Genomic DNA, 26873 nt, shown 5'->3' on the forward strand with positions numbered 1-26873 from the left:
CGCCGTCAGAGCACAGAAAGCAGTGAGGGAGTGTGCGGCACACGAATGTGCTCAGTGCTGCTATCAGCACTAGAAGCTTGACAGGCGACCAGAGGGGGACACTGATACTGATAGAGGGGGTGAGAGACTCTCTTCCGACGTCGGTACTGGAACGGATGGGCGCGACATTCGTCCACTAACCGGTAACTGTATATTCCACGGCGGCAAACACTACAGCTATCCAATGCTGGCGGAATTTAGCTGACCGTAGTTGGACACGCAACATTCAGTAAGTTCGTTCATACGATATTGACATGAATGACATTTTGTAATTTCATCATATCTTTAATTGCAGGGCCCTCATAACATTTAATATATATGGCCTTCTACAAATAGGCCTAAACCTTGTGTATTTGGTTACTAAAGAAACAAATGCTTTACACGCAAACTTTATCATCATATTCCGCTTAACCCCTATAGTGTCTTGTTTCCTATGATTGAAGGTGAACACAATTTGGTTGAGAAGTCAATACAGCACCACCCATCGGTTGGTTGAATTGAAAGAGAACATATGCAATTGGGGTGTGACCATCTGTAGCCTAGTTACAGTGTGGACTCACTCATGCAGACCAACATGTAATGTTTACCTTCCTCAAAAAGGCAGCAATGTCATGAATGGAAGTTATTCAGACCAGTGGATAACCGTTGGTTGTTTATGATGACAAACTAACAGTCAGTATATAGACACATTTTACAGATATGTTTTCCTATAACCAATATATATATATATATATATATATATATATATATATAGATAGATAGATATATATATAACTTCCAAATATATATATATATATTTAATAACACTAGGCCTAATTATATGTAGGCCCTCAAGACTGAGATACACTTCAAAGTTTAGTACCATGTTCCCAAAGATGATGTGATTGAGTTGATTAGTGTTCCATATAAGCCTATTGTATAACAATGCATGTAGGGTTGAAAAGTGCATTTCATTTCACAGACAAAAAAACTATGTATAACAGGTAGCCCAAATCTAATCTAATTGTATTTGTCACATGTGCCTTACAGTGAAATGCTTACTTACAAGCCCTTAATAACCAACAAGGCAGTTTTAAGAAAAATACCTAAAAGAATAAGAAATAAAGTAACAAATAATTAAAGAGCAGCAGTAAAATAAAATAACAATAGCAAACCCTTAATTATACAGATAAAGAGTAAACATAAAATGTTTGTTCCACCTATTTAAACACCTTTAGCATCATTACTGAAGTAATGACATGAACCATACAAGAACAGGAAATCTTCTGACATATCCATATGCTGGTCATTCATATACAGTAACCTACACCACACTTGCTTGGCAAAAACATGTTCTGAAACAGTTTCACTAATGTGAATCAGCAATGCATGGTCACATGAATATCTGCTGTCTCTAAATATATATAGTCCAATGGGGCGGCAGGGTAGCCTAGTGGTTAGAGAGTTCGACTAGTTACTGAAAATCCCCGAGCTGACAAGGTACAAATCTGTCGCTCTGCCCCTGAACAGGCAGTTAACCCACTGTTCCTAGGCCGTCATTGAAAATAAGAATTTGTTCTTAACTGACGAGCCTAGTTAAATAAAGGTAAAATAAAATAAAATAGTGGTACACGTCAACATCCTCCTCCTGCCCTGCGGTGTAACAGTGTTTTCTAGATTTCCATCATCATGGCAATCCACATCTCAGGGAGGGAGAAGGGAAAAGGAAGGAAGAGCTGGCATCCAAATTCAATGCTGGAGCAGGGCACAGTGAAATATAAATCATCATGTAAACAAATTAACTGCTACCACCAAAGCTTTGGTACACAATTATTTTTATTGTACAGTATATATACTATTGTGTTTATTTTTTTATGCCTTTCCGAGTTAAAGTCCATGAACTATAAAATTATGTTGGTCCTGTGCCATTGACTGTCATTTTCTGAGTAGAACATTTAAATTATAACCAATTAACCCCTTAAGTGCCTATTGTTTATTTTGTGTCTCTAGCCGTCGGCACCATGATCCCTCGTAGTATGCGAACAGGTGGGATGGACCTGCCAGGGGTGGAGTCAAGGGAGGTACCCCTCATTGGCTACCGGCCTTTAGCGTCTGACGATGTTCGCCTCAGCAGCCAATCAGGGCAAGTGACTGAGAGTACTGGACTGGACTCCTCTGAGGTTGGAAGGGATTTTATATTTGATTAACTTGATTAGGAACATGTACTGTAAGTAGCTAATTCACAGCAATTAACTGCACTAGTAGTTTCATCTGGGGCGGCAGGTATTCTAGTGGTTAGAGTGTTGGACTAGTAATCAAAAGGTTGCAAGATCAAATCCCTATGCTGACAAGGTAAACATCTGTTGTTCTGCCCCTGAACAAGGCAGTTAACCCACTGTTCCTAGGCTGTCATTAAAAATAAGAATTTGTTCTTAACTGACTTGCCTAGTTAAATAAAGGCGAAGAAAATTGTGATGAAGGATACATCAAGGTGCAGTTGCACTTTAATACCAGTAAAGTTATGGAGAGCACTGTTTCCTGTTCTCTCATATAGCAAACTTTCTCCAGTGGTCTCATATTAAATAAATTCATCTATGGGGAATCCAACAAATGGCTGATTTGATACAGAAACTGTCCTGGGGCCCCCTGGGTGCAAATGTTGTTTTTTGCCCTAACACTACATAGCTGATTCAAATAACCAACTCACCATCAAGCTTTAATGATCACATTCCTCAGACCAACCAGGGTAGGGGGTTAGGGTATTAGAGCGGTGGTCTGTGAAACCGTGGTAACAGGGCTCCCCTACCAGTTCCTTGAGTAAACAGCAGATGCGGTCGGTTGGTTTTCAAAGAACCTCAGGGATTTCAGTCATTTTGATTTCGAAGACGGACACTAAAGAGGAGGTACTTTCCATCAAGGCATGCCAGTGAATTAGATGATGTTTGACCACCAAGCATTGAATAAAATGCTCATGTCTTGAGATTTTCAAGTAGACTACTGTAACATTTTTGCTAAGATGTTGCTTTCTTGAGCATTACTTTTATGACCATATTACATGTATTTTCTAATATAATTCACTATTTATATCCAGTTGAATTCCCCTGAAACAGAAAGGGTTGTGTTGGTTGTTTTGAAAGTGTGCAAACCTGGACAGGTTGACAGCATGCGTGTTTTTCTCATGATGTATAACCTTTGTTTATGTTCCATTGGCCGAGACAGAGGCTGTAAAGGTTTTATCAGACTAGTTGTGGCAGTCCATTATTACTGGGTTATTCTATACTCACACAGACTTGTTGTTATGTCACTAATGTCTGGGTTTTACTCCTTTTCAACCCTAAAGTACGCAGATAATTGTTTCCATTGTAAATTCTCGCCTCTTTTATAGGAAAGATTGTGTTTGTGAGATGTTATACTACTTAATTTATCAATCAATCAAATGTATTTATAAATCCCTTTTTACATCAGCTGATGTCACAACGTGCTGTACAGAAACCCAGCCTAAAACCCCAAACCGCAAGCAAAGCAGGTGTAGAAGCACGGTGGCTAGGAAAAACTCCCTAGAAAGGCCAGAACCTAGGAAGAAACCTAGAGAGGAACCAGGCTATGAGGGGTGGCCAGTCCCCTTCTGGCTGTGCCGGGTGGAGATTATAACAGAACATGGCCAAGATGTTCAAATGTTCATAGATGACCAGCAGGGTCAAGTAATAATAATCACAGTGGTTGTCGAGGGTGCAACAGGTCAGCACCTTAGGAGTAAATGTCAGTTAGCTCTTCATAGCCGATCATTCAGAGTATCTCTACCGCTCCTGCTGTCTCTAGAGAGTTGAAAACAGCAGGTCTGGGACAGGTAGCACGTCCGATGAACAAGTCAGGGTTCCATAGCCGCAGGCAGAACAGTTGAAACTGGAGCAGCAGCACAGCCAGGTGGACTGGGGACAGCAAGGTGTCATCAGGCCAGGTAGTCCTGAGGCATGGTCCAAGGGCCCAGGTCCTCCGAGAGAGAGAAAGAAAGAGAGAAAGAGAGAGAGAGAGAAAAAGAATTAGAGAGAGCATACTTAAATTCACACAGGACACCGGATAAGACAGGAGAAATACTCCAGATATAACAGCCTGACCCTAGCCACCCATCACATAAACTACTGCAGCATAAATACTGAAGGCTGAGAAAGGAGGGGTCGGGAGACACTGTGGCCCCGTCTGAAGATACCCCTGGACAGGGCCAAACAGGCAGGATATAACCCCACCCACTTTGCCAAAGCACAGCCCCCACACCACTAGAGGGATATCTTCAACCACCAACTTACCATCCTGAGACAAGGCCGAGTATAGCCCACAAAGATCTCTGCCACAACACAACCCAAGGGGGGGCGCCTACCTGGACAGGAAGATCACGTCAGTGACTCAACCCACTCAAGTGACGCACCCCTCCTAGGGACGGCATGGAAGAGCACCAGTAAACCAGTGACTCAGCCCATGTAATAGGGTTAGAGGCAGAGAATCCCAGTGGAGAGAGGGGAACCAACCAGGCAGAGACAGCAAGGGCCGTTCGTTGCTCCAGTGCCTTTCCGTTTACCTTCACACTCCTGAGCCAGACTACACTCAATCATAGGACCTACTGAAGAGATGAGTCTTCAATAAAGACTTAAAGGTTGAGGTAGAGTCTGCTTCTCTCAAATTGGTAGGCAGACCATTCCATAAAAATGGAGCTCCACAGGAGAAAGCCCTGCCTCCAGCTGTTTGCTTAGAAATTTCAGGGACAGTAAGGAGGCCTACGTCTTGTGACCGTAGCATACGTGTAGGTATGTACGGCAGGACCAAATCGGAAAGATAGGTAGGAGTAAGCCCATATAATGCTTTGTAGGTTAGCTGTAAAACCATGAAATCAGCCCTTGCCTTAACAGGAAGCCAGTGTAGAGAGGCTATCACTGGAGTAATATGGTGGGGGGGGGTTCTAGTCAAGATTCTAGCAGCCGTGTTTAGCACTAACTGAAGTGTATTTTGTGCTTTAGTGTATTTTGTGCTTTTGCCGGAAAGTAGAGCATTGCGGTAGTCTAACCTAGAAGTGATAAAAACATGGATTAATTTTTTTGCATAATTTTTGACAGAAAGTTCATGATTTTTGCAATGTTACATAGATGGAAAAAAGCTGTCCTTGAAACGGTCTTGAAATGTTCGTCAAAAGAGAGATCATGGTCCAGAGTAACGCCGAGGTCCATCACAGTTATATTTGAGACAACTGTACAACCATCAAGATTAATTGTCAGATTCAACAGAAGATCCCTTTGTTTCTTGGGACGTAGAACAAGTATCTCTGTTTTGTCCGAGTTTAAAAGTAGAACATTTGCCGCCATTCACTTCCTTATATCTGAAACACAGGCTTCCAGGGAGGGCAATTTTGGGGCTTCACCATGTTTCATTGAAACGTACAGCTGTGTGTCATCCGCATAGCAGAGAAAGTTAACATTATGTTTCCGAATGACATCACCAAGAGGTAAAATATCTAGTGAAAACAATAGTGGTCCTAAAACGGAGCCTTGAGGAACACCGAAATTTACAGTTAATTTGTCAGAGGACAAACCATCCACAGAGACAAACTGATATCTTTCCGACAGATAAGATCTAAACCAGGCCAGAACTTGTCCGTGTAGTCCAATTTGGGTTTCCAATCTCTCCAAAAGAATGTGGTTATCGATGGTATCAAAAGCAGCACTGAGGTCTAGGAGCACGAGGACAGATACAGAGCCTCGGTCTGATGCCATTAAAAGGTAATTTACCCCCTTCACAAGTGCAGTCTCAGTGCTATGATGGGGTCTCAAACCAGACGGAAGCGTTTCATATACGTTGTTTGTCTTCAGGAAGGCAGTGAGTTGCTGTGCAACAGCTTTTTCAAATTTTTTTGAGAGGAATGGGAGATTCGATATAGGCCGATATTTTTGTATATTTTCTGGGTCAAGGTTTGGCTTTTTCAAGAGAGGCTTTATTTATTGCCACTTTTAGTGAGTTTGGTACACATCCGGTGGATAGAGAGCCGTTCATTATATTAAACATAGGAGGGCCAAGCACAGGAAGCAGCTCTTTCAGTAGTTTATTTGGAATATAGTCCAGTATGCAGCTTGAAGGTTTAGAGGCCACGATTATTTTCATCAATGTGTCAAGAGATTTATTACTAAGAAACTTGAGTGTCTCCCTTGATCCTAGGTCTTGTCAGAGTTGTGCAGACTCGGGACAACTGAGCATTGGAGGAATACACAGATTTAAAGAGGAGTCCGTAATTTTCTTTAACGATCATGATCTTTTCCTCAAAGAAGTTCATGAATTTATCACTGCTGAAGTGAAAGCCATCCTCTCTTGGGGAATGCTGCCTTTTAGTTAGCTTTGCGACAGTATCAAAAAATAAATTTTGGATTGCACTTATTCTCCTCAATTAAGTTGGAAAATAGGATGATCGAGCAGCAGTGAGGGCTTTTCGATACTGCACGGAAGTTTTTCAGTTTGGTGTAGCGCCATTTCCGTTCCAATTTTCTGGAAGCTTGCTTCAGAACTCGGGTATTTTCTGTATAGCAGGGAGCTAGTTTCTTATGACAAATATTGTTTTTTTATAGGGGTGCGACTGCATCTAGGGTATTCCGCAAGGTTAAATTGAGTTCCTCTGTTAGGTGGTTAACTGATTTTTGTCCTCTGACGTCCTTCGGTAGGCGGAGGGAGTCTGGAAGGGCATCTAGGAGTCTTTGGGTTGTCCGAGAATTTATAGCACGACCTTTGATGATCCTTGGTTGGGGTCTGAGCAGATTATTTGTTGTGATTGCAAACATAATAAAATGGTGGTCCGATAGTCCACGATTATGAGGAAAAACATTAAGATCCACAACATTTATTCCACGGAACAAAACTAGGTCCAGAGTATGACTGTGGCAGTGAGTAGGTCCGGAGACATGTTGGACAAAACCCACTGAGTCGATGATGGCTCCGAAAGCCTTTTGTAGGGGGTCTGTGGACTTTTCCATGTGAATATTAAAGCCATCAAACATTTGAATATTATCTGCCATGACTACAAGGTCCGATAGGAATTCAGGGAACTCAGTGAGGAACGCTGTATATGACCCAGGAGGCCTGTAAACAGTAGCTATAAAAAGTGATTGAGTAGGCGGTGAGGCGTCATTTAACACAGTACATTCATCAGGCTTCATCAGGCTTAAGCCATGTTTCAGTCAGGCCTATCACATCAACATTATGATCAGTGATTAGTTCATTGACTATAACTGCCTTGGAAGTGAGGGATCTCAAATTAAGTAGCCCTATTTTGAGATGTGAGGTATCACAATCTCTTTCAATAATGGCAGGAATGGAGGAGGTCTTTATTCCAGTGAGATTGCTAAGGCGAACACCACCATGTTTAGTTTTGCCCAACCTAGGTCGAGGCACAGACACGGTCTCAATGGGGATAGCTGAGCTGACTACACTGACTGTGCTAGTGGCAGACTCCACTAAGCTGGCAGGCTGGCTAACAGCCTGCTACCTGGCCTGCACTCTATCTCATTGTGGAGCTAGGGAAGTTAGAGCCCTGTCTATGTTCGTAGATAAGATGAGAGCACCCCTCCAGCTAGGATGAAGTCCGTCACTCCTCAACAGGCCAGGCTTAGTCCTGTTTGTGGGTGAGTCCCAGAAAGTGGGCCAATGATCTACAAATTCTATCTTTTGGGAGCAGAAAACAGTTTTCAACCAGCACTTGAGTTGTGAGACTGCTGTAGAGCTCATCACTCCCCCTAACTGGGAGGGGGCCACAATTGTATGACACTTAGGCCAATGTAATGTCATCACTTTGATATGACAAATCATTATATTCACCCAATAATTGCAGACCGTATCAGTTCAAATTAAGATGAAAACGTGATTGCCATTTATTTGATTGTCTCTTAATTACATGTCAATTAACTCCATAATTTTCCACTGACTAACTCTCATACACTTGCTACTTGGCTTTAGTGCGTAGTGCACATGATGCTCGTCTCCTTGGCTTTGCCTTCACTTAGCATGCAGTCTCAAGAAACTCCCCGGGGCTATAAAAAGAAGTCACACTGACTCAGGCACCAGCTGCAGTGGTAACTTCCCTCTTGCTCTGTTTGTGGCACATGACATGACCACTGTACTATGTGTCTCGTGTTAAATAATCCATGGGTGGCCACCAGCCAGTGGGTCTATGTGTTGTGTGTTGTACAGCTGCCACATCCCCCACTCCACTCAGATATCATAGGCCGGGTTTCAGAGGACATTCTATCAAGTGGAATTGAATCAAGCCACTTGTTCACTCTTTAATGAGGGAAACTTAGATGCATGTGAATGGATTTAGACAATGGGGTCAGGCCTCACAATGACAATCCATCCCCCCCTGCAGGCAATTAAACTTTTCCACACAGGGCAACATGTTCTTTAGGTCGGTTTTCATAGATATGAGCTACGAGCAGCAACATTTGTTTTGCTGGTATACTGTAGCTTGGTGGAATCATTTCAGTAGTATTTCCACTTATCTTAAAATGGGGCCTATGGTTTGTCATATAGTGCTGTGGTGACCCATATAGTCTACTGAATATTCATTCTGAACAAAACCAATATGACCCTGATAGTTAAAACAACCTTATGAACCAAAGATTTAAAAGATATTTCAGAGAAGACTTTGATATAAGGACATAGAGCAGCTCTAGAATACCACCAGCGCTCACTTTAAAGAGTAGAGAGGGTACCATGGGATGCACAGATGAAAGCGTGAGAAGAAGAGCGGGGAAGGATGGGAAGGAAGGGGTGGGAGCCTGAGAGGGAGAGTAGGGAGCGAAAAAAAACAACAATAGGCATCTTTAAATAAAACTTCAGAGGATATATTTACGAGCCCCAATTGTACTGCTGTGTAAAGTAGTCAACAATACTGGTTTCAGTGGTGGGATTACGTTTTCACATGACAATACGCTCCCATTTGCTCACATACCCATTTGATCATACTGTATAACAACCATAGATACTTATTTAAAGAGACATAGCCCAAAATGTCTGATGTTGACGAATAAGTGACGGAGGTAGAACTTGAGACTGTGTAAAGGCAGGGGGGGAAGATTGTGAGATTGTGAGGCTCTTCCTGCTTTCCCCCCCTGCACCGATGCCTATCATAGTGGTCAGAGGAGGCCGGGTTGTGAGGGAAAGAGAAAGAGAAAAAATAGCAGCTCGTCACAACCGCACGTTGTGCTTCCTGTGTTTGTCTCCGCTCATTATGTACTTCCTCTATGGAGAGAAAAGATGGAAATATAGAGACAAGGAGCATGTTGAATCATGAGAGAGGTTCCACATAAAGAGTATAAACATTGAGTTAACTAGCAGCGATGAGTTAAACTAGCAGCGATGGAAAAAGTGGGCAAATGAAAGAAAACATGAAATCTGTAAACATGAGCAGACAAAATGGGAGATTTGAATGATGCGGTATCTGAGGAGAGTCAAGCAAATTTCCTTATCAAGATGTTTCTCATGGAATGAACCTCAGCCACTTACTCCCATGATTATTATCATCTGCTCCGTGAGCCAGCTTTTCCTTACAGCGGAGCAGCCAAGTCCTTGTATTGATTGTTGGGGAAAATGCACTCAAACAGATTCAAAGATTTTGTGCATTTGGTAGAACAGAAACACTGTAGGGGTTGTTACATGCCACAATATTAGACATCCTCATTGGTGCCTCCCTGTTCCATCGCCACTCACAGACTGAGATGTGGTGATTGTGGTTGGTTGAGGTTGACACGGATGGTCCCAAGTAAGTGGTTCTACTGTAGGTACAGTGCCTTGCGAAAGTATTCGGCCCCCTTGAACTTTGCGACCTTTTGCCACATTTCAGGCTTCAAACATAAAGATATAAAACTGTATTTTTTTGTGAAGAATCAACAAGTGGGACACAATCATGAAGTGGAACGACATTTATTGGATATTTCAAACTTTTTTAACAAATCAAAAACGGAAAAATTGGGCGTGCAAAATTATTCAGCCCCCTTAAGTTAATACTTTTTAGCGCCACCTTTTGCTGCGATTACAGCTGTAAGTCACTTGGGGTATGTCTCTATCAGTTTTGCACATCGAGAGACTGACATTTTTTCCCATTCCTCCTTGCAAAACAGCTCGAGCTCAGTGAGGTTGGATGGAGAGCATTTGTGAACAGCAGTTTTCAGTTCTTTCCACAGATTCTCGATTGGATTCAGGTCTGGACTTTGACTTGGCCATTCTAACACCTGGATATGTTTATTTTTGAACCATTCCATTGTAGATTTTGCTTTATGTTTTGGATCATTGTCTTGTTGGAAGACAAATCTCCATCCCAGTCTCAGGTCTTTTGCAGACTCCATCAGGTTTTCTTCCAGAATGGTCCTGTATTTGGCTCCATCCATCTTCCCATCAATTTTAACCATCTTCCCTGTCCCTGCTGAAGAAAAGCAGGCCCAAACCATGATGCTGCCACCACCATGTTTGACAGTGGGGATGGTGTGTTCAGGGTGATGAGCTGTGTTGCTTTTACGCCAAACATAACGTTTTGCATTGTTGCCAAAAAGTTCAATTTTGGTTTCATCTGACCAGAGCACCTTCTTCCACATATTTGGTGTGTCTCCCAGGTGGCTTGTGGCAAACTTTAAACAACACTTTTTATGGATATATTTAAGAAATGGCTTTCTTCTTGCCACTCTTCAATAAAGGCCAGATTTGTGCAATATAGGACTGATTGTTGTCCTATGGACAGAGTCTCCCACCTCAGCTGTAGATCTCTGCAGTTCATCCAGAGTGATCATGGGCCTCTTGGCTGCATCTCTGATCAGTCTTCTCCTTGTATGAGCTGAAAGTTTAGAGGGACGGCCAGGTCTTGGTAGATTTGCAGTGGTCTGATACTCCTTCCATTTCAATATTATCGCTTGCACAGTGCTCCTTGGGATGTTTAAAGCTTGGGAAATATTTTTGTATCCAAATCCGGCTTTAAACTTCTCCACAACAGTATCTCGGACCTGCCTGGTGTGTTCCTTGTTCTTCATGATGCTCTCTGCGCTTTTAACGGACCTCTGAGACTATCACAGTGCAGGTGCATTTATACGGAGACTTGATTACACACAGGTGGATTGTATTTATCTTCATTAGTCATTTAGGTCAACATTGGATCATTCAGAGATCCTTATTGAACTTCTGGAGAGAGTTTGCAGCACTGAAAGTAAAGGGGCTGAATAATTTTGCACGCCCAATTTTTCAGTTTTTGATTTATTGAAAAAGTTTGAAATATCCAATAAATGTCGTTCCACTTCATGATTGTGTCCCACTTGTTGTTGATTCGTCATAAAAAAATACAGTTTTATATCTTTATGTTTGAAGCCTGAAATGTGGCAAAAGGTCGCAAAGTTCAAGGGGGCCGAATACTTTCGCAAGGCACTGTAACTGTACCAGGAAGAGTTGTGGGTAAACTTAACCTTAGACCTACTGCTTGAGACAAAAACATAATACCATAGAAAAGTAGGCCTACAGTAGACCTATGTTAAAAATGTAAACAAGTTGTATTTTGCCTTACTTTTACAACTGCAGTCTCTTAGAAACAGAGACTGTGCTGTTAGCCTAGTTTGTAACTGATTAGTTGAATGCACAGTGCTACTGTAGGCCTACAGTACAAAGCCTGTAGTCACTGTTTTGTGTGACCTGATGTAGGCTAGCATTGATGACAACACAGAAATAATAATCTCTATAAGTCCTGTGTATTATATTCTTTCTGTGTACATTAAGGTGAATAAACCAAGGCTATAAATCATCTTCAACTGGTTTGCAGTCCATGTATTTACACAACCTTCCTTCTGTCTGTTGCATAGAGTCATATGTGTGCAGACAGTGTGGTTATAGGTGCCGGTAAGCACAGGCTCACAAAGGCTAGTAGTCTATGCTAGCTAGAGTTCAAATCCAATTTTATTTATCACAGGCGCCGGATACCAATGGTGTAAAGTACTTAAGTAAAAATACTTTAAAGTACTACTTAAGTCTTTTTTTGTGGATATCTGTACTTTACTATTTATATTTTTGACTACTTTTACTTCACTATATTCCTTAAGAAAATATTGTAAGTTTTACTCCATACATTTTTCTTAACACCCAAAAGTACTTGTTACATTTTGAGTGCTTAGCAGGACAGGACAATAGTCAAATTCACACACTTATCAAACAAACATCCCTGGTCACCCCTACTGCCTCTGATCTGGCGGACTCACTAACCAACATGCTTTGTTTGTAAATGATGTAAATGGATTTCCATAAATAAAAAAAAACAAAAAAATGGGGCCATCTGGTTTGCTTAATATAAGGAATTTGAAATGATTTATTATTTTACTTTTAATACTTAAGTATATTATAAACCAAATACTTTTAGACTTTTACTCAAGTAGAATTTTACTAGGTGACTTTTACTATTACTTGAGTCATTTTCTAGGTTTCTTCACTTCACTTTAAGGGTAAAGTGACTATGCATAGATAATAAACAGCGAGTAGCAGCAGTGTAAAAACGGGGGGGGGTTCAGCATTCTTAAGTTGTTAAGGAGCCTTTTGGACCTAGACTTGGTGCTCCGGTACCGCTTGCCGTGCGGTAGCAGAGAGAACAGTCTATGACTTGGTTGACTGGAGTCTTTGACAATTGTTTGGGCCTTCTTCTGACACTGCCTAGTATATAGGTCCTGGATGGCAGGAAGCTTGGCCCCAGTGATGCAGTCGGCCATACGGACTACCCTCTGTAGCGCCTTACGGTCGGATGCCGAGCAGTTGCCATACCAGGCAGTGATGCAATCGGCCAGGATGCTCTCGATGGTGCAGCTGTAGAACTTTTTGAGGATCTGGGGACCCATGCCAAATCTTTTCAGTCTCGTCAGGAGGATAGGTGTTGTCGTGCCCTCTTCACGACTGTCTTGGTATGTTTGGACCATGATAGTTTGTTGGTGATGTGGACACCAAGGAACTTGAAACTCTCGACCCGCTCCACTACAGCCCCGTCAATGTTAATGGGGGTCTGTTCGGCCCTTCTTTTCCTGTAGTTCACGATCAGCTCCTTTGTCTTGCTCACATTGAGGGAGATGTGGTTGTCCTGGCACCCTACTGCCAGGTCTCTGACCTCCACCCTGCAGGAGGAGATCAGTTGGTTAACATGCTAACAGCCAGACCTAGCTTCTACTAGTGCTAACAGGCTGTAGCCTGAACCAGTCTATCATTGTGAGGCTGTGAAAGTCTTCACCTGTGTGTCAACATGTGCTCACCCGCTAGTGTTGTTAGCCCCTTGAGTAAACAGGGTGTGCTTCCTGCTTTATTCGTTGACTAGGAACATTTATGAAGTCATTAGCATATGTCACATATTAACAGGTCAGTGTCAGAGGATGTAATGATCCTCAGAGCAGGTTTGTTGAAATGTTGATGATGGAGGATGAGTTTAGTCAATTAGGTCTGTCTCTAAATGTACTCTATTCATTGTGGGATGAGATATAGTCAAACAGGTTTAGTTACAAATGTAGGTCATTCACACAGTTAAAGAGAGTAGGAGAGAGGGAAGGAGGGATTGAAAGAAGGAAGGTATTGTTCAGTCAATAGCTGCAGGCCTTCTCATTGTGTGTAGGCTGCGTGAGTCCCCTGTGTGTTCAACAGGTGAGTATAATATTATATCATCCCTCGCCTGCCTGCCTGCCTGCCTGCCTGCCTGCCCTGCCTGCCTTGCCTGCCTTGCCTGCCTTGCCTGCCTTGCCTGCCTGCCTGCGTGAGTCCCCTGTGTGTTCAACAGGTGAGTATAATGCCTGCCTGCCTGCCTGCCTGCCTGCCTGCCTGCCTGCCTGCCTGCCTGCCTGCCTGCCTGCCTGCCTGCCTGCCTTGCCTGCCTTGCCTGCCTGCCTGCCTGCCTGCCTGCCTGCCTGCCTGCCTGCCTGCCTGCCTGCCTGCCTGCCTGCCTGCCTGCGTGAGTCCCCTGTGTGTTCAACAGGTGAGTATAATGCCTGCCTGCCTGCCTGCCTGCCTGCCTGCCTGCCTGCCTGCCTGCCTGCCTGCCTGCCTGCCTTGCCTGCCTTGCCTGCCTGCCTGCCTGCCTGCCTGGGTGCGAGTGAGTGTGTGCCTGGGTGCGAGTGAGTGTGTGTATACGTCTATCTCTGTGTGTGTTATGGGTGTGTTCATGTGACGCAGGCACACAGGGGGAGTGGTCCTACCTAATGACGGCTTCAGGTGTGTTTATGTGTGTTAAGTCCGAGAGCCAGACAAACTGAAAGACAAAGACAAACAATCCCTCGGTCATTGAAAAACGACGGTCAAGGAGACAATAGGAAACTAAAAAGACAGATGAAAGAAAGTGGACAAGATGGTGTTTGTGGCTTTCTTGTGAAGTTCTCAAAGAAGCTAAAGGCTTGTAGCCTGTCTGGACTTGTCGAGACAAAGGTAACTTGTGTTTTTTTGGGTCAATGTCAATCAGGTACAGATAGGGGGGAAAGAGAAAGAGCAACAGACATGAGATCAACAACAGAAACATGCTGCAGTAGGTAGACCAACATGTTCTGAACCTTTGTCACGATAATAGACGGACTATGGATTTTTTATTCATCCTTTGTTAAACTAGGCAATTCAGTTAAGAACAAATTCTTATTTACAATGATGGCCTACCCCGGCCAAACCCTATCCCAGACGACGCTGAGCCAATTCTCCGCCGCCCTATGGGACTCCCAATCACGCCCGGTTGTGATACAGCCTGGAATACAACCAGAGTCTGTAGTGACGCCTCTAGCACTGAGATGCAGTGCCTTAGACCGCTGCGCCACTCGGGAGCCCAAAATAAGATCCTTTCATTACATTAACTGAGCATGGACCTTCAGTACTCCAATTGATTTGAATGAGTGGTTACTGAAGGCACCTCCGCATGTCAAACAGGAAACTGATAGACACGTTATAGGATACAGCAGTTGTTGCGTAACTGTGATGTCTGGTCAGTGGTCCAAAATGACCTGCTTTGTGCTTAATGCTTTTGCACGTATATGTTGACCTGGATATTGCTTATTGTGGTTGGATCTCAACTGAAAGGAGGCAGTACAATGCTCTAAATAGCTTTTAAACGTGTTGAGGTTGTTGTGGTTTTACATGTCGGTCTTCTGTTTGGGTCACTGGTATGGATTGTTGATGTCAGACTAACGATGATGTCACTGTGTTTTCTCATGCATTTTCTTCAGCATGGAAAATCACATTTTCATGGGTGTAAATGTCAGGGGAAGTGTAAATGGATATATCCACTAAGGCATTAACCCCCCCCCCAGGTACATTGCTATTGTACTCATGGTAGGCCTGTTTCATGGAATGGCTCAGTGAAACTGTGAGCAGGTCATTTCAGTACAGTATCACAGTTGTTTTGCTGGTATTCAGATGGTTTATTTCATGTAATGTTATCCTTTCTGTTGAAGTGATGCGTTGTTTGTTTTCCAAAACATATGAAAGGTGTTGTGATCCATAGGTTTCGCTGCATTTACAACTGACTGTGGATTGTTTTGTGTTATTAGGACGTACTCCACTTACAACCTTATCAGATTTTTTGGTGATATTTCACCCATGTTTGTTTCTTTTCTCTTTTCAACCCATTCAGACATTTCCTGTTAAAACTGCTTCGCTCCTTTGAAACTCCTAAATATTGATGTTTATTATTGTACACGTCTAATAACATAATATGCTCCATGGGCACGTCGGGGCTTTATGTTAAAACCTGAGGTTCTGGTGCTGGTCATGTGACAGTACTTATTTTTATTGGATGTTATTGTATTCCACAGGGGGAGACTTCCCCCATGAAGACAACTTGGTACTGTCCTCTGGATTTGGTAGGTCAATGCAACTTGAGATAAGCATGAATAACTTGATTTTGGTGACAGTGGGAAATTTGTGCCAGAGTATGAATTATGCAATTGTTTTCTGAATCATAGCCTTAATCATACTCTTTCTCTCTTCCTCAGTCTACTGTGTTGGAGGAGAAAGAGGACGGAGTGATATACAATGTAGTGGTGAAGCAACAGCATGGCGCCCCCAACAGTGCAACAGTGAGAATACATACCATTATACAATGCACAGAAATTACAGTATAAGTACACCTTACATCCTTACACGTTATCTTTGTAAGTCTGTATTGTCATGGTAGTGTTGTTATGAATCTCTCTCTCCCTCCAGTCCGGCTCTCGTTCGCAGTGTGTGAAGGCGGGAACAGAGGAGAAGCTGGTTCAGCACCTCCTCCACTCCTTCGCCATGGGCGACTCCTCCTTCATCAACATCTTCCTCTCCACCTATCGCTCCTTTACCTCCACCAAGAGAGTGCTGGACATCCTCATCGACAGGTGGGGAAGTCAGAGGAAACAATGCATTGCACACCGGTTGTATGTAGTGTTCCGAAACCTTTTTGAAGTGCTGTAGAAAGACCAAGGGAAGGAAAGGAGACGTTGTGATGCCTCTGCATTGCCCTGAAGAAACCATCTCTTATTCAGCTTTTTTTCTCTCAAAGGAACTTTTGTCTATCTATTTCTTTCTCTTTTCTTCCCTCTTTCTCCAGATTGCAACATCCACCAGGAGAAAGTACAAGGAGTCAGACTAGGCAACCCTTCAACAGGTGAGTCTGATACTATATATATACTGTATGATCCCTTGTGTGTGTGTGTGTGTGTGTGTGTGTGTATGTGTGTGTGTGTGTGTGTGTGTGTGTGTGTGTGTGTGCGTGCGTGTGCGTGTGTGTGGGCGCGCACACTTCTTGCATTTGTATTTCTCCTATTCCTCTCTCCCTCTCCCAGAGCGGTGTGTATGGTGTTCAGTATGTGGCTGTCAGAGTATCCTGAGGACTTCCGCTCTTTGGGAGAGCCTGGTCTTCTGCTGCGCCTGGCCCCCCTGCTGCCCTCCGACCCCTCTGGGACAGAGATCAGGGGTCGCCTCCTAAGACTGGCAGAGGAGCTCAGTGAACAGGCCCTACTGCCTGACTCTAGTTCAGGTCACTATACACTCTGGGATTATGACAGTCATGGCACTGCCAACCTGAGGTTATATGAGGATGTTGTGGGTGGCATAACCATAGATATATATGGGCAGAACTCTCCTCCAAATTGTTTCCAGGAGTTTTCTTCAGTGTTCTATTCCCACTGTCTGCTGTCCACCATCCAAATCTGGTGGAACCTGCTTCTGTAACGACCACCCTAATGTCTCTTTCCACTGCCAACCCGACTGACTACGCCTTTCTTTTGTATCAGTTAATATAGACCTACATTCATTGGGATTAGTGTTGCATCATCTCTGTCGTTTAGATAGGACCATCGCCAGCCCTCCTGCTGACCCCACTAAGTTTGATCCCACCAATATCCTGGGCTTCCCTGCTGGGCTGATTGCTGAGCAGCTCACCAAGATAGAGACGGTGGGTTTAACCTCTGACCCCTACAGTATCGTTACTTCGCCTAACCTTATATAGATCATGGGAACATGCACTTTACCACAGTCTTAATTGTGTTCCTCTTTTTCTATTGTTACGTCTCTCTGACCCTTTCTTACTCATACTGGACATGTTTGCCACTTGCAGTCTCTCTGGCTATGCCTTGCTCTCTCTCTCTCTCTCTGTCTGGCTGTCTCTCTCGTTTTCTCTCTCAGTGTCTCTCTCTCTGCCTCTCTTGGTGTCTCTCTCTCTCTCTCTCTCTCTCTCAATCTTTACTCACTCTCTACGTCTAATTCCCTCAATCCCGGTCCCTCACTCACTCACTACTTACCTCTTCCCCCACTCTCTCCTAACAGGAGCTGTTTGTGCGTCTGGTCCCGTACCACTGCCTGGGCTCCCTGTGGTCTCAGAGAGACAAGAAGGGCCGCGAGGGTGTATGTTGGTCCGTCCGGGCCACTGTACGCCAGTTCAACCGGCTGGCCAATGCCGTAATGGCTTCGTGCTTGTGGCCCACGCAGCTCCGCAGCCAGCAGAGAGCCTGCCTCCTGGAGAAATGGATCAGCGTGGCAGAGGTCAGCCGGTCATCATTACAATAGAATAACTTTATTGTCCACACACATCCGTTTGGAGGCAGCATTCCTTTCCTCTGGAGGAATTTTGAGGTTAAATACCTCGCTCAAGGGCACAACAGCAATAGGTTTGGGATTTTGAGTTGAAGTAGAGAGTGGGGAGCAGAATACTAAGCTGTCTTTCTCAAAACATTAACAAGACTACACTGTACTTGACTTTCTGCATTATACTGCCCTCTCTCTATAAAGGTGCTCATAGTAGATGTAGTACTGCCGTCCTGTAACTTAGGAGAACATTAGCAGCTTGCAGCAGGGCTGTTCCTGCTGACTCCACACACACAATCACACACACATCCACACACACACACACCCACACACACTCACACCGTCCTCAGGTTGTTATGGACACATGAGCAAGCTGAGTCACTGCCAGACCTCTTTCTCCTTCACAACTAAAAGCCTAGCTAGCTCCTGTGTGTGTGAAGGAACTTGTTTGGAACACACACAATCTCCCACACACTCTCAGGCTAGATACCATGGTTTGTTGCCAAAACACTCACGTCACCTCATCAACAGGTTTTTATGGGAGAAGTCACTTTAGGAATGTACATAGTTGACCATGTCAGACAGCGAGTGCCAAACAACCCCATTGATCGGCGGCAGGTATTCTCAGACAATGCTGCACTGTGTGTGTTTCAACAGGAATGCAGAGCCAGGAAAAACTTTTCATCTCTCTACGCCATCGTGTCTGCCCTGCAGAGTAACCCAGTACACAGACTAAGGAGGACGTGGCTAGAAACTGACAGGTTGGTGGAGGAAGCATTCCGATTGGTATAACAGAAAAAACATACTTATTATTATTATCTTCTTTTTTTGTCTTTGTATGTTTATTGGATTGAGAGCGATACACTCTTAGAAAAAAAGGGTTCTAAAAGGGTTCTACCTGGAACCAAAAGGGGTTCTTCTAAGGGTTCCGCTATGCTGAAAGCTGAAAAACCCTTTTGGTTCTAGGTAAAGGAGAGTGTGCTGAAATGGGCGGCCTGATTTGAACCCATGCTACAGCAGTACATATGCACTGGAGGCAGCGGCCTTGACCACTTGACCACAGAAAAACGTACTTCTGTTGCAGATGTTTTCAAAGTATTGTCATTCCCATAACATTGTCATTCTCGTAACACTATCATTGTCATAACTGTCTTTTTTTTCTCTTTTTTCTCAACACAGCCATTTCAAAAACTCAGGAATTTAATCACGTTGTCATTGATATAACACCATCCTTTCCCATAGTCAAACACATTTAACCTTCCAAAACACTACCGCGCATTGATCATCTCATCTTGTTATAATTTCCCCAATCATAGCTAAACTAATCATGGCTAGCTGATTCTCTTGGATGTGGATTATAGTGAGGCCCAGTAGACAGCAGAGAAATGTCAGTCCAGGCCCCTAATACCCTCTTTGGGTGCATGGCTCATTGTTGTTGTCATGTGACTCTGTCTGACAGGGAAGCAGTGAGGAGATACGAGGAGCTGTCCAACATTTTCTCTGAGAAGGACAACTACTCCCAGAGCAGGGAGCTGCTGAAAGAGGTGAGTCACAGTGATTGAGAGTTACTGCACACACACACACACACACAACACATACGTACTGTATGTACGTACACATGTACACACACACAGAGACACAGACACACACAGTGCACTGACAGCCGTCCCATAATACAAGCGGTATGAGATGAGGACAGGTCTCATGTGAAGTGTCATCGGAGATCACACCAAACGTGTTTAACTCAACTCAAATGAATATATTAGCAAGAGCGGTTGCGCTACACAGATCCAGATTAAGCACTACTCCAGGGCTAAAAATCACTTTGAATCATGAATCATGCCTTATAACCTAGAGGAAGGCTTAATCTGGGAGTGTACAGCCTCTCAATGTCAACGTCCTGTCAATCTAAATTCACCAGTTTCTCAACATGTATTGCGTTTAGGATGCATTGTGATTTTCTGACAGGGGTGGGCTGGAAATCGGTAGGATTAGCAGCATTTTAATTCACTGTTATGCGTTGTGCATGCATCAATACTTTATATTAGCTGCAATTTCACCAAGGCATCCACGCAGGAATTCATCGAAACATATGCCGGAGCTTTCATTTGAAAGCTTCACTCCAGACTTTGATGTTGGAAAAATCTCACACTGCCTTCTGCTGTGCTTTGATAACTTACTAAGGTAAGCTGCTTCCTTACCCTCTCAGTTTGTCTGGAATTGAGGGCCTACACAGTTACTACACAGGGTTTTAGAGCACATAGCCATGGTTCTTGTAACGATTGTCCTCTTGTTCTGACGAGGAGTAAGAGATGTCGGACCAATGTGCAGCTTTGTAAGTGTCCATAACGATACTTTATTTACATGAACACTAAACTACAAAATAACAACGTGAATAACCGAAACAGACGAAACAGTCCAGTGTGGGACAAACACTGACACAGGAAACAATCACCCACAACTCAAAAGTGAAACCAGGCTACCTAAATATGGTTCTCAATCAGGGACAACGATTGACAGCTGCCTCTGATTGAGAACCATACCAGGCCAAACACAGAAATCCCAAAACATAGAAAAAGGAACATAGACAACCCACCCAACTCACGCCCTGACCATACTAAAACAAAGACATAACAAAATAACTAAGGCCAGAACGTGACAGTTCTAAATTCTAGATTGTGTTCCAGATTGTCATGCACCTAAGCATTGTCACGCTTAGATGTTTGTCTGTGTTTTTCAGGAGGGCACTTCGAAGTTCGCCAACCTGGACGGAAAGATGACCAACAGGAGACAGATAGGGGTAAGTGCTCTTTTTAGCGAGTTTGAAGTCACTCACAAAGCTCATAATCATTTTTGTCCTTGAAGGAAGAAGCACAGAATAACCTGTACAAATGGCATCAGATAACCCTTTGCTGATGTAACGTAATGCAATGCTGGTATTTCTTCAATAGAGGAATTGTTGATGGTTAAGTAAGGACAACTTGATATACAGCACATTCGCCGGTCTTAACCCAAGGTTCTCCATCTTAACCCAAGGTTCTCCATCTTAACCCAAGGTTCTCCGTTGAGCATGCATTGAGTAGGCTTCATCTGTGTCTGGGAAGCCTGAAGTCCTATGCCTCTGTTTTTCATAATTCTCCACCCCTCCCCTCTCTCACACAGTCCAGTGCCCAGGGCACAGTACCCTACTTGGGGATCTTCCTCACAGACCTCACCATGCTGGACACGGCCGTCAAAGACAGACTAGAGGTGAGTCCCTTCATGTACTGTCATCTATCCCCCATCATGTGTCCAACAACAGGAAGTTGGTCATAAGCTCTGGTGGTGAAGTTGCATTGACAGTGACATAATATCCTGTTCCTCCATTTCAGAACGGCTACATCAACTTTGACAAGAGGAGACGAGTGAGTGATGCGGTCAGGGCCTTTGCACGGCTGCTGTTTAAATTCCTCCTCACCCGTTGTCCACATGTTGAGTTATTCCAGGATCCAGACTAATTCATTAGCCTCTGGCTCAACATAGCAGATGGTCTTCATAAATTGCTTTTCTGTTGTGCCACTCATTAAACGTGTGGCAGTGTATTGAATTCTGAGGCAGTGCGTTCATGCACATATTCATGTTTAACTTCTAGCATTTCAACTGATAATGTGCCATTAGTACTGGAGAGTCATTTGTTGATAATGATTTATTTTTCTCTTTGCAGGAGTTTGAGGTTTTAGCTCAGATCCGACTACTGCAGTCCTCCTGTAAAAACTGTGTTTTCCTCACCGACGAGGCATTCCTACAGTGGTACCAAAGTGTACCCTCGTTAAATGAAGAAGAAAGGTAAGCCGTGATTCTATGTTGGTTTTTATTTTTATTTATTTTACAATCAAACCATTCACGTTTGTACATACATGTTATTTCAAACGGAACTCTACAATTATGATGAATCGCTAATCACATTACATGATGTCTGCAGTTACAGACTGTCCAATGAAATTGAGGTGCCGTGCGAACCGAGCTCTGGTCGTACCCAGAACCCTACAGTCATCATCACACGGTGCCCAAAGTAATGAGGCCTATTATTACACTCTACACACAACATGCCGGTAGTATTCACTGCAGACACCTTTCACTATGTATAGTGAAATACATTGGTTATATGGGCTCAGTACTATTGTAAAAGAATGGCTAGTCAGCATTTTCTGTGAACTATACTACACTACATGACCCAAAAGTATGTGGACACCTGCTCGTCAAACATCTCCTTCCAAAATCATGGGCATTAATATGGAGTTGGTCCCCCCTTTGCTGCTATCACATCCTCCACTCTTTTGGGAAGGCTTTCCACTAGATGTAGGAACATTGCTGCGGGGACTTGCTTCCATTCAGCCACAAGTCGGGCTCTGATGTTGGGCGATTAGGCCTGGCTCGCAGTTGGCGCTCCAATTCATCCCAAAGGTGTTCAATGGGGTTGAGATCAGGGCTCTGTGCAGGCCAGTCAAGTTCTTCCATACTGATCTCGACAAACCATTTCTGTATGGACCTCGCTTTGTACACAGGGGCATTGTCATGCTGAAACAGAAAAGGGCCTTCCCAAAACTGGAAGCACAGAATTGTCTAGATTGTCATTGTGTGCTAAAACATTAAGATTAAGAAACCCATTTCAGGAAGCTCCCAATGAACAGTTATTGTGCTGACGTTGCTTCCAGAGGCAGTTTGGAACTCGGCAGAGAGTGTTGCAACCGAGGACAGAAAGTGTTTTCAGCACTTGGCAGTCCGGTTCTGTAAGCTTGTGTGGCCTACAACTTCGTGGCTGAGCCGTTGTTGCTCCTAGATGTTTCCACTTCACAAAAACAGCACTTACAGTTGACCGGGACAGCTCTAGCGGGACAGAAATTTGGTGAACTGACTTGTGGAAAAGGTGACATCCTATGACAGTGCCACATTGAAAGTCACTAAGCTCTTCTGTATGGGCCATTCTACTGGTAATGTTTGTCTACGGAGATTGCATGGCAGTGTGCTCGATTTTATACACCTGTCAGCAACGGGTGTGGCTGAAATAGCCGAATCCACTAATTTGAAGGGGTGTCCACATACTATATACTGTATATATAGTGACTATCTTGACTATTTGACTGTCAAATGTATAGTAATGTGGCCATAAGTAGTCAGTTGTGGAAAATTGACTTGGGGGGGGGGGGGGTCTGGGGGTAAGTCCTCCGTACTTTTTTCCATTAAAAATATCACAGTGCAAGAGCTGGTAAATTAACATGCAACATTGGAAAGAGCTGAAAGCCAAGCTTGTACATTTACTATGTATTTCTCAGGGGCTGAGTAAGATGTTTTGTAGGTTGTTGTCATGCATATTACAGTGCATGATGAACATACATGATATGATTCTCTCACCTCCTTACAGCCTGAATTCCTCCAGGACCAGCCTTGTTGCTGACAGTGACGGTCTTTTTGACTTCCCCTCCCCCGTCTGTCACTTTCTTTCCAAATTCACCAAGGTAATTACAAAATAAGACCTAATATTTCCAGTTATTTTACATACTTTCCCAAAAATATATTTGCATTGCCAGCTAGAATTGCAGAACATGCAATTACTATTCATGCGCAAATACTCGTAGTTATTGCTAAGTATTGCTAAGTAATCAAATATGATTGGTTTAAAAGAAATGTCGTAAAAACATACAGAAGAGCACTTTTAAAAGAGGAAAAGCTTTGATCTTTTAATTCTCTTCTGTGTCTTTTTATTTGCTTTGGCCTTCATGCAACAGCCACTTTTTATCTTGTCATATCAGTAAGTATAATGTTTTTTTTAAATGATTTTCATCACTATTATTATTTCAGCATATGAAATCCCCCTCAGTTTCCTGTCTGGATGTTGACTCCTCCCCTCCCACCAATGACCCCATCCCGTCTGCATTGACACCATCCACTCCCGTTAAATCACATCGTCGATCAGTCTCCTGTGGCAACAATCCCACCAATAACAACAAAGGGTCTGAGCCTGATATGCGGATCGTCAGGATACGGATGGATTTACAAGATGGGAATATGTACAGAAGCATACTGGTACTGAGCTGAGATAATGGCATATTGAGTTGAGATTTGATTAGAGATATTAGCCTTTTTTTGGTTTCAAATTATACACTGCACTGCACCCTGCACTCATGACTATTTACTTTAATCCACAAATATCCGTTAATGATAGTAATCCAAAACATTTCCTCAGGTTGTACACAGGATATTATAACTAGGAGTCAAGCTGTCTGGTATCATTGTCCTTCTTCTCTGTTTCCTCAGGTGACAAGCAATGACAAGACGCCCACTGTGATCAGTTCTGCCTTAGAAAAACACAGTCAGGACCCCAAACAAGCATCCAGATATGAGCTGATCCAACTATTGCCCGAGGGAAAAGGTAAAAACATTTCTCAACCCGACCATACGAAATCCCTTTAACAGTTCTCTGTTCATATTGATTGTAGTGATGACTTTTCTTGTTCTGCCCTGTAGAGTTGGTCATCCCTGCCACAGGAAACGTCTTCTATGCCATGACTTCCTCTAGTGTGGACTTCCTGCTGCGCAGACAAGGAGGAAACACCCCTTTTCGCTCTCAACCAATCAGCACAGAAACTAGTGCCACCTTCCCTCGAATCAAAGCCAAGGGGCGGAGACAGCTCTTTCCCAAATAGGCTATATCTGAGACATAATTTGGCTAGTGCTTCTCAAGGACAGGACACGATAAGAATGCAGGCCGATATCTCAGTGAGATGTGGCCTTGTCTTTCCTAATCTTTTTTCGAAGTGGAAAATGTATCCTGAAACCTGTCTGAACTTGTTTGATGAACGTATTCTTATCTGGGACATTTCAATAAATATGCTGCCTGTTTGTGTACACCAGGAAAGTCCATTAGTGTAGAAGGGTGCATGTCTCTCTCGTTGGCAATGCATACTACTGGAAATATACACCTAGAACAAGACCAATGCAAATCTTTAACAGATGGTGAATGATGCTGTTTTTTTAAGTCTCTCTGACCATTGGCATCTCATTTCCTATTTAACCAAATGGAATAGCCTTGTAACCAAGAGCAACGGAGGAATCCAAATCATCTTGAGTATTTGAGGAATGTGCCTCAGGTGCCATCCTATAAATGAGTTGGTAGTAGAGAACTTCATTAAATCAAAGTAGTTTGGGCGATATGACCCTATTTGAATTGACCATGACCACAACAAAGTTTTACATTTCTCCATAGAGAGTGGACACAAGCAGGAATATGAATGACGGGGAGGAGCACTGGGCTGACATTATGACGTAATGCATCTGAATGACTGACAGAGTCACCGAAACCTCTCATTATAGCAAAGCACGGGGGCTCATCAAAATGTTTTAACTATGTACTTTGTATGTATGCATATGTTTTTTTTTAATGTATGGACGATGTCATGATTGTGTTTACATTCCCAAGGAGCTATCAACAAGTGTCAGAATGACATGTTATTCATTGTGAAGTGACATGAAATGTATGAAATTGCCTCAAACTGCAACCATTTCAAATGGGTCAAGACGTGTCAAAGATATACATGATCATTTCGCTTGGGCTTTCTGCATATATATTGAATGATAGTTCTGGTAGTATCTTGTGTAAAATACAACAAACACATTTACATATACAGCCTTGCCACTCCCATACAGAATATCGTCATATTTTGAGTACTAACCATTAGGCATAACAGCATCAACCCACAAACTCTATCCTAAACAATTCATGTGAAGACACTAATGAAAGTCCAGACTATGTTGTGCGTATTGAAAATATGTCTACCATCGCACCTTAATGCTATACTTTTCTAATACAGCATAAGCTCATCTTTATCAATGGTCTCTGAGTGGGTTTAGTTAGTAGCTGGAATGGAAGTCTGTCTGAAGAGTATTTAATCCAGGATTCCCAAAGTCAGTCCTCAAAGACCCATGCGAGGTTAGTGAGGGATTCTCACCAATCCCCGAATGATGTTTAATTGATATTTTCTCTGACGTTTGATAGAGATCTGACAGCTATTAAGGTTTCATTATGCAATGTCTTTAGTCCAGGAACTGAATGTAGCGGGTTTTGCAGAAGGCTCTGCTTCTATCCCATGAGGATGAGACCAGTAGGAAGGAAAACCTGCACGCATAAGGGCGCATGGGGGACACGTTGTCGGAGGCCCTAACTGGTGAACTCTTGTGAACTCTGGCCAGTGCTGTTGAAGTCTCTACTAAGGCTGAAGCATAGATACGGTAGTTCCAGGGAGAGGAGAGAGGCTTCTGGGTAACGTGCTTTGATGAAGTGTTAGCGCCAGGCTAAGCTACTGATTGTTTAGTGCCTTTCTCTCATTGGTGCTTGAACCACTTGAAGTGTCCCAAATGTCACCCTATTCCCTGTATAGTGTATTACTTTTCACCAGAGCCCTATGGGACCTGGTCAAAAGTAGTGGGCTTAATAGGGTGCTATTTGACATGAAGCCTCTGTGATGTATGCATTGGAATGTACAGTACATATGATGTACATTCACAGTGCTGTATAAGCTGGCATGTTTATGCACTACATATGCCCTGTTGTTTTTGTGTGATACATTTCCCTTTTCTATGGATGCATTTTGACGTGACAGTAATATGAGGAATTTCTATGCAACTCCCAGGATGTGTGCTGTAATTCTGCTGTGTCATTTCTTATCAAATAAATGTACAAAGATGTACATATAAAAGATTCAGACTGTGGTTTAGTATCTGGCTTGTTGGTGGGTGAGGAGGTATAATGGAGAACCGTACGCAAA

At 43.3% G+C, this 26873-nt stretch overlaps 1 protein-coding gene across 3 annotated transcripts; it reads left to right on the forward strand.

The window, feature by feature from the left end:
- On the forward strand, positions 1-26799 carry LOC110487797 (ral guanine nucleotide dissociation stimulator-like 2). Of its 3 annotated transcripts, XM_021559709.2 has the most exons (20): positions 1-268; positions 2029-2198; positions 15831-15878; positions 16011-16094; positions 16222-16385; positions 16598-16654; positions 16833-17026; positions 17337-17443; positions 17815-18030; positions 18730-18833; positions 19532-19616; positions 20813-20872; positions 21235-21321; positions 21444-21476; positions 21776-21897; positions 22034-22123; positions 23474-23567; positions 23911-24135; positions 24367-24481; positions 24577-26799. In XM_021559709.2, the coding sequence occupies exons 2-20, from the start codon at positions 2040-2042 to the stop codon at positions 24753-24755; spliced, it is 2223 nt and encodes a 740-aa protein (XP_021415384.2). In that variant the 5' UTR covers positions 1-268; positions 2029-2039; the 3' UTR covers positions 24756-26799. The 3 variants fall into 3 exon arrangements, with proteins under 3 accessions (XP_021415384.2, XP_036802340.1, XP_021415394.1); XM_036946445.1 differs by lacking the exon at positions 22034-22123; XM_021559719.2 differs by lacking the exons at positions 1-268; positions 2029-2198 and adding an exon at positions 14111-14460.
- Positions 26800-26873: the final 74 nt, after the last annotated feature.

This window comes from Oncorhynchus mykiss, chromosome 2, assembly GCF_013265735.2.
Source record: "Oncorhynchus mykiss isolate Arlee chromosome 2, USDA_OmykA_1.1, whole genome shotgun sequence".
Lineage (NCBI taxonomy): Eukaryota > Metazoa > Chordata > Actinopteri > Salmoniformes > Salmonidae > Oncorhynchus > Oncorhynchus mykiss.

What these genes read in the sequence shown, in the direction of transcription:
- LOC110487797 (XM_021559709.2), top strand. Translation starts at nt 2,040, where the DNA reads ATGATCCCTCGTAGTATGCGAACAGGTGGGATGGACCTGCCAGGGGTG. An exon ending in GGTACTGTCCTCTGGATTTG is followed by an intron (nt 15,879 to 16,010) that starts GTAGGTCAATGC and finishes TCTCTTCCTCAG; the next exon opens with TCTACTGTGTTGGAGGAGAA. An exon ending in ACTATTGCCCGAGGGAAAAG is followed by an intron (nt 24,482 to 24,576) that starts GTAAAAACATTT and finishes TCTGCCCTGTAG; the next exon opens with AGTTGGTCATCCCTGCCACA.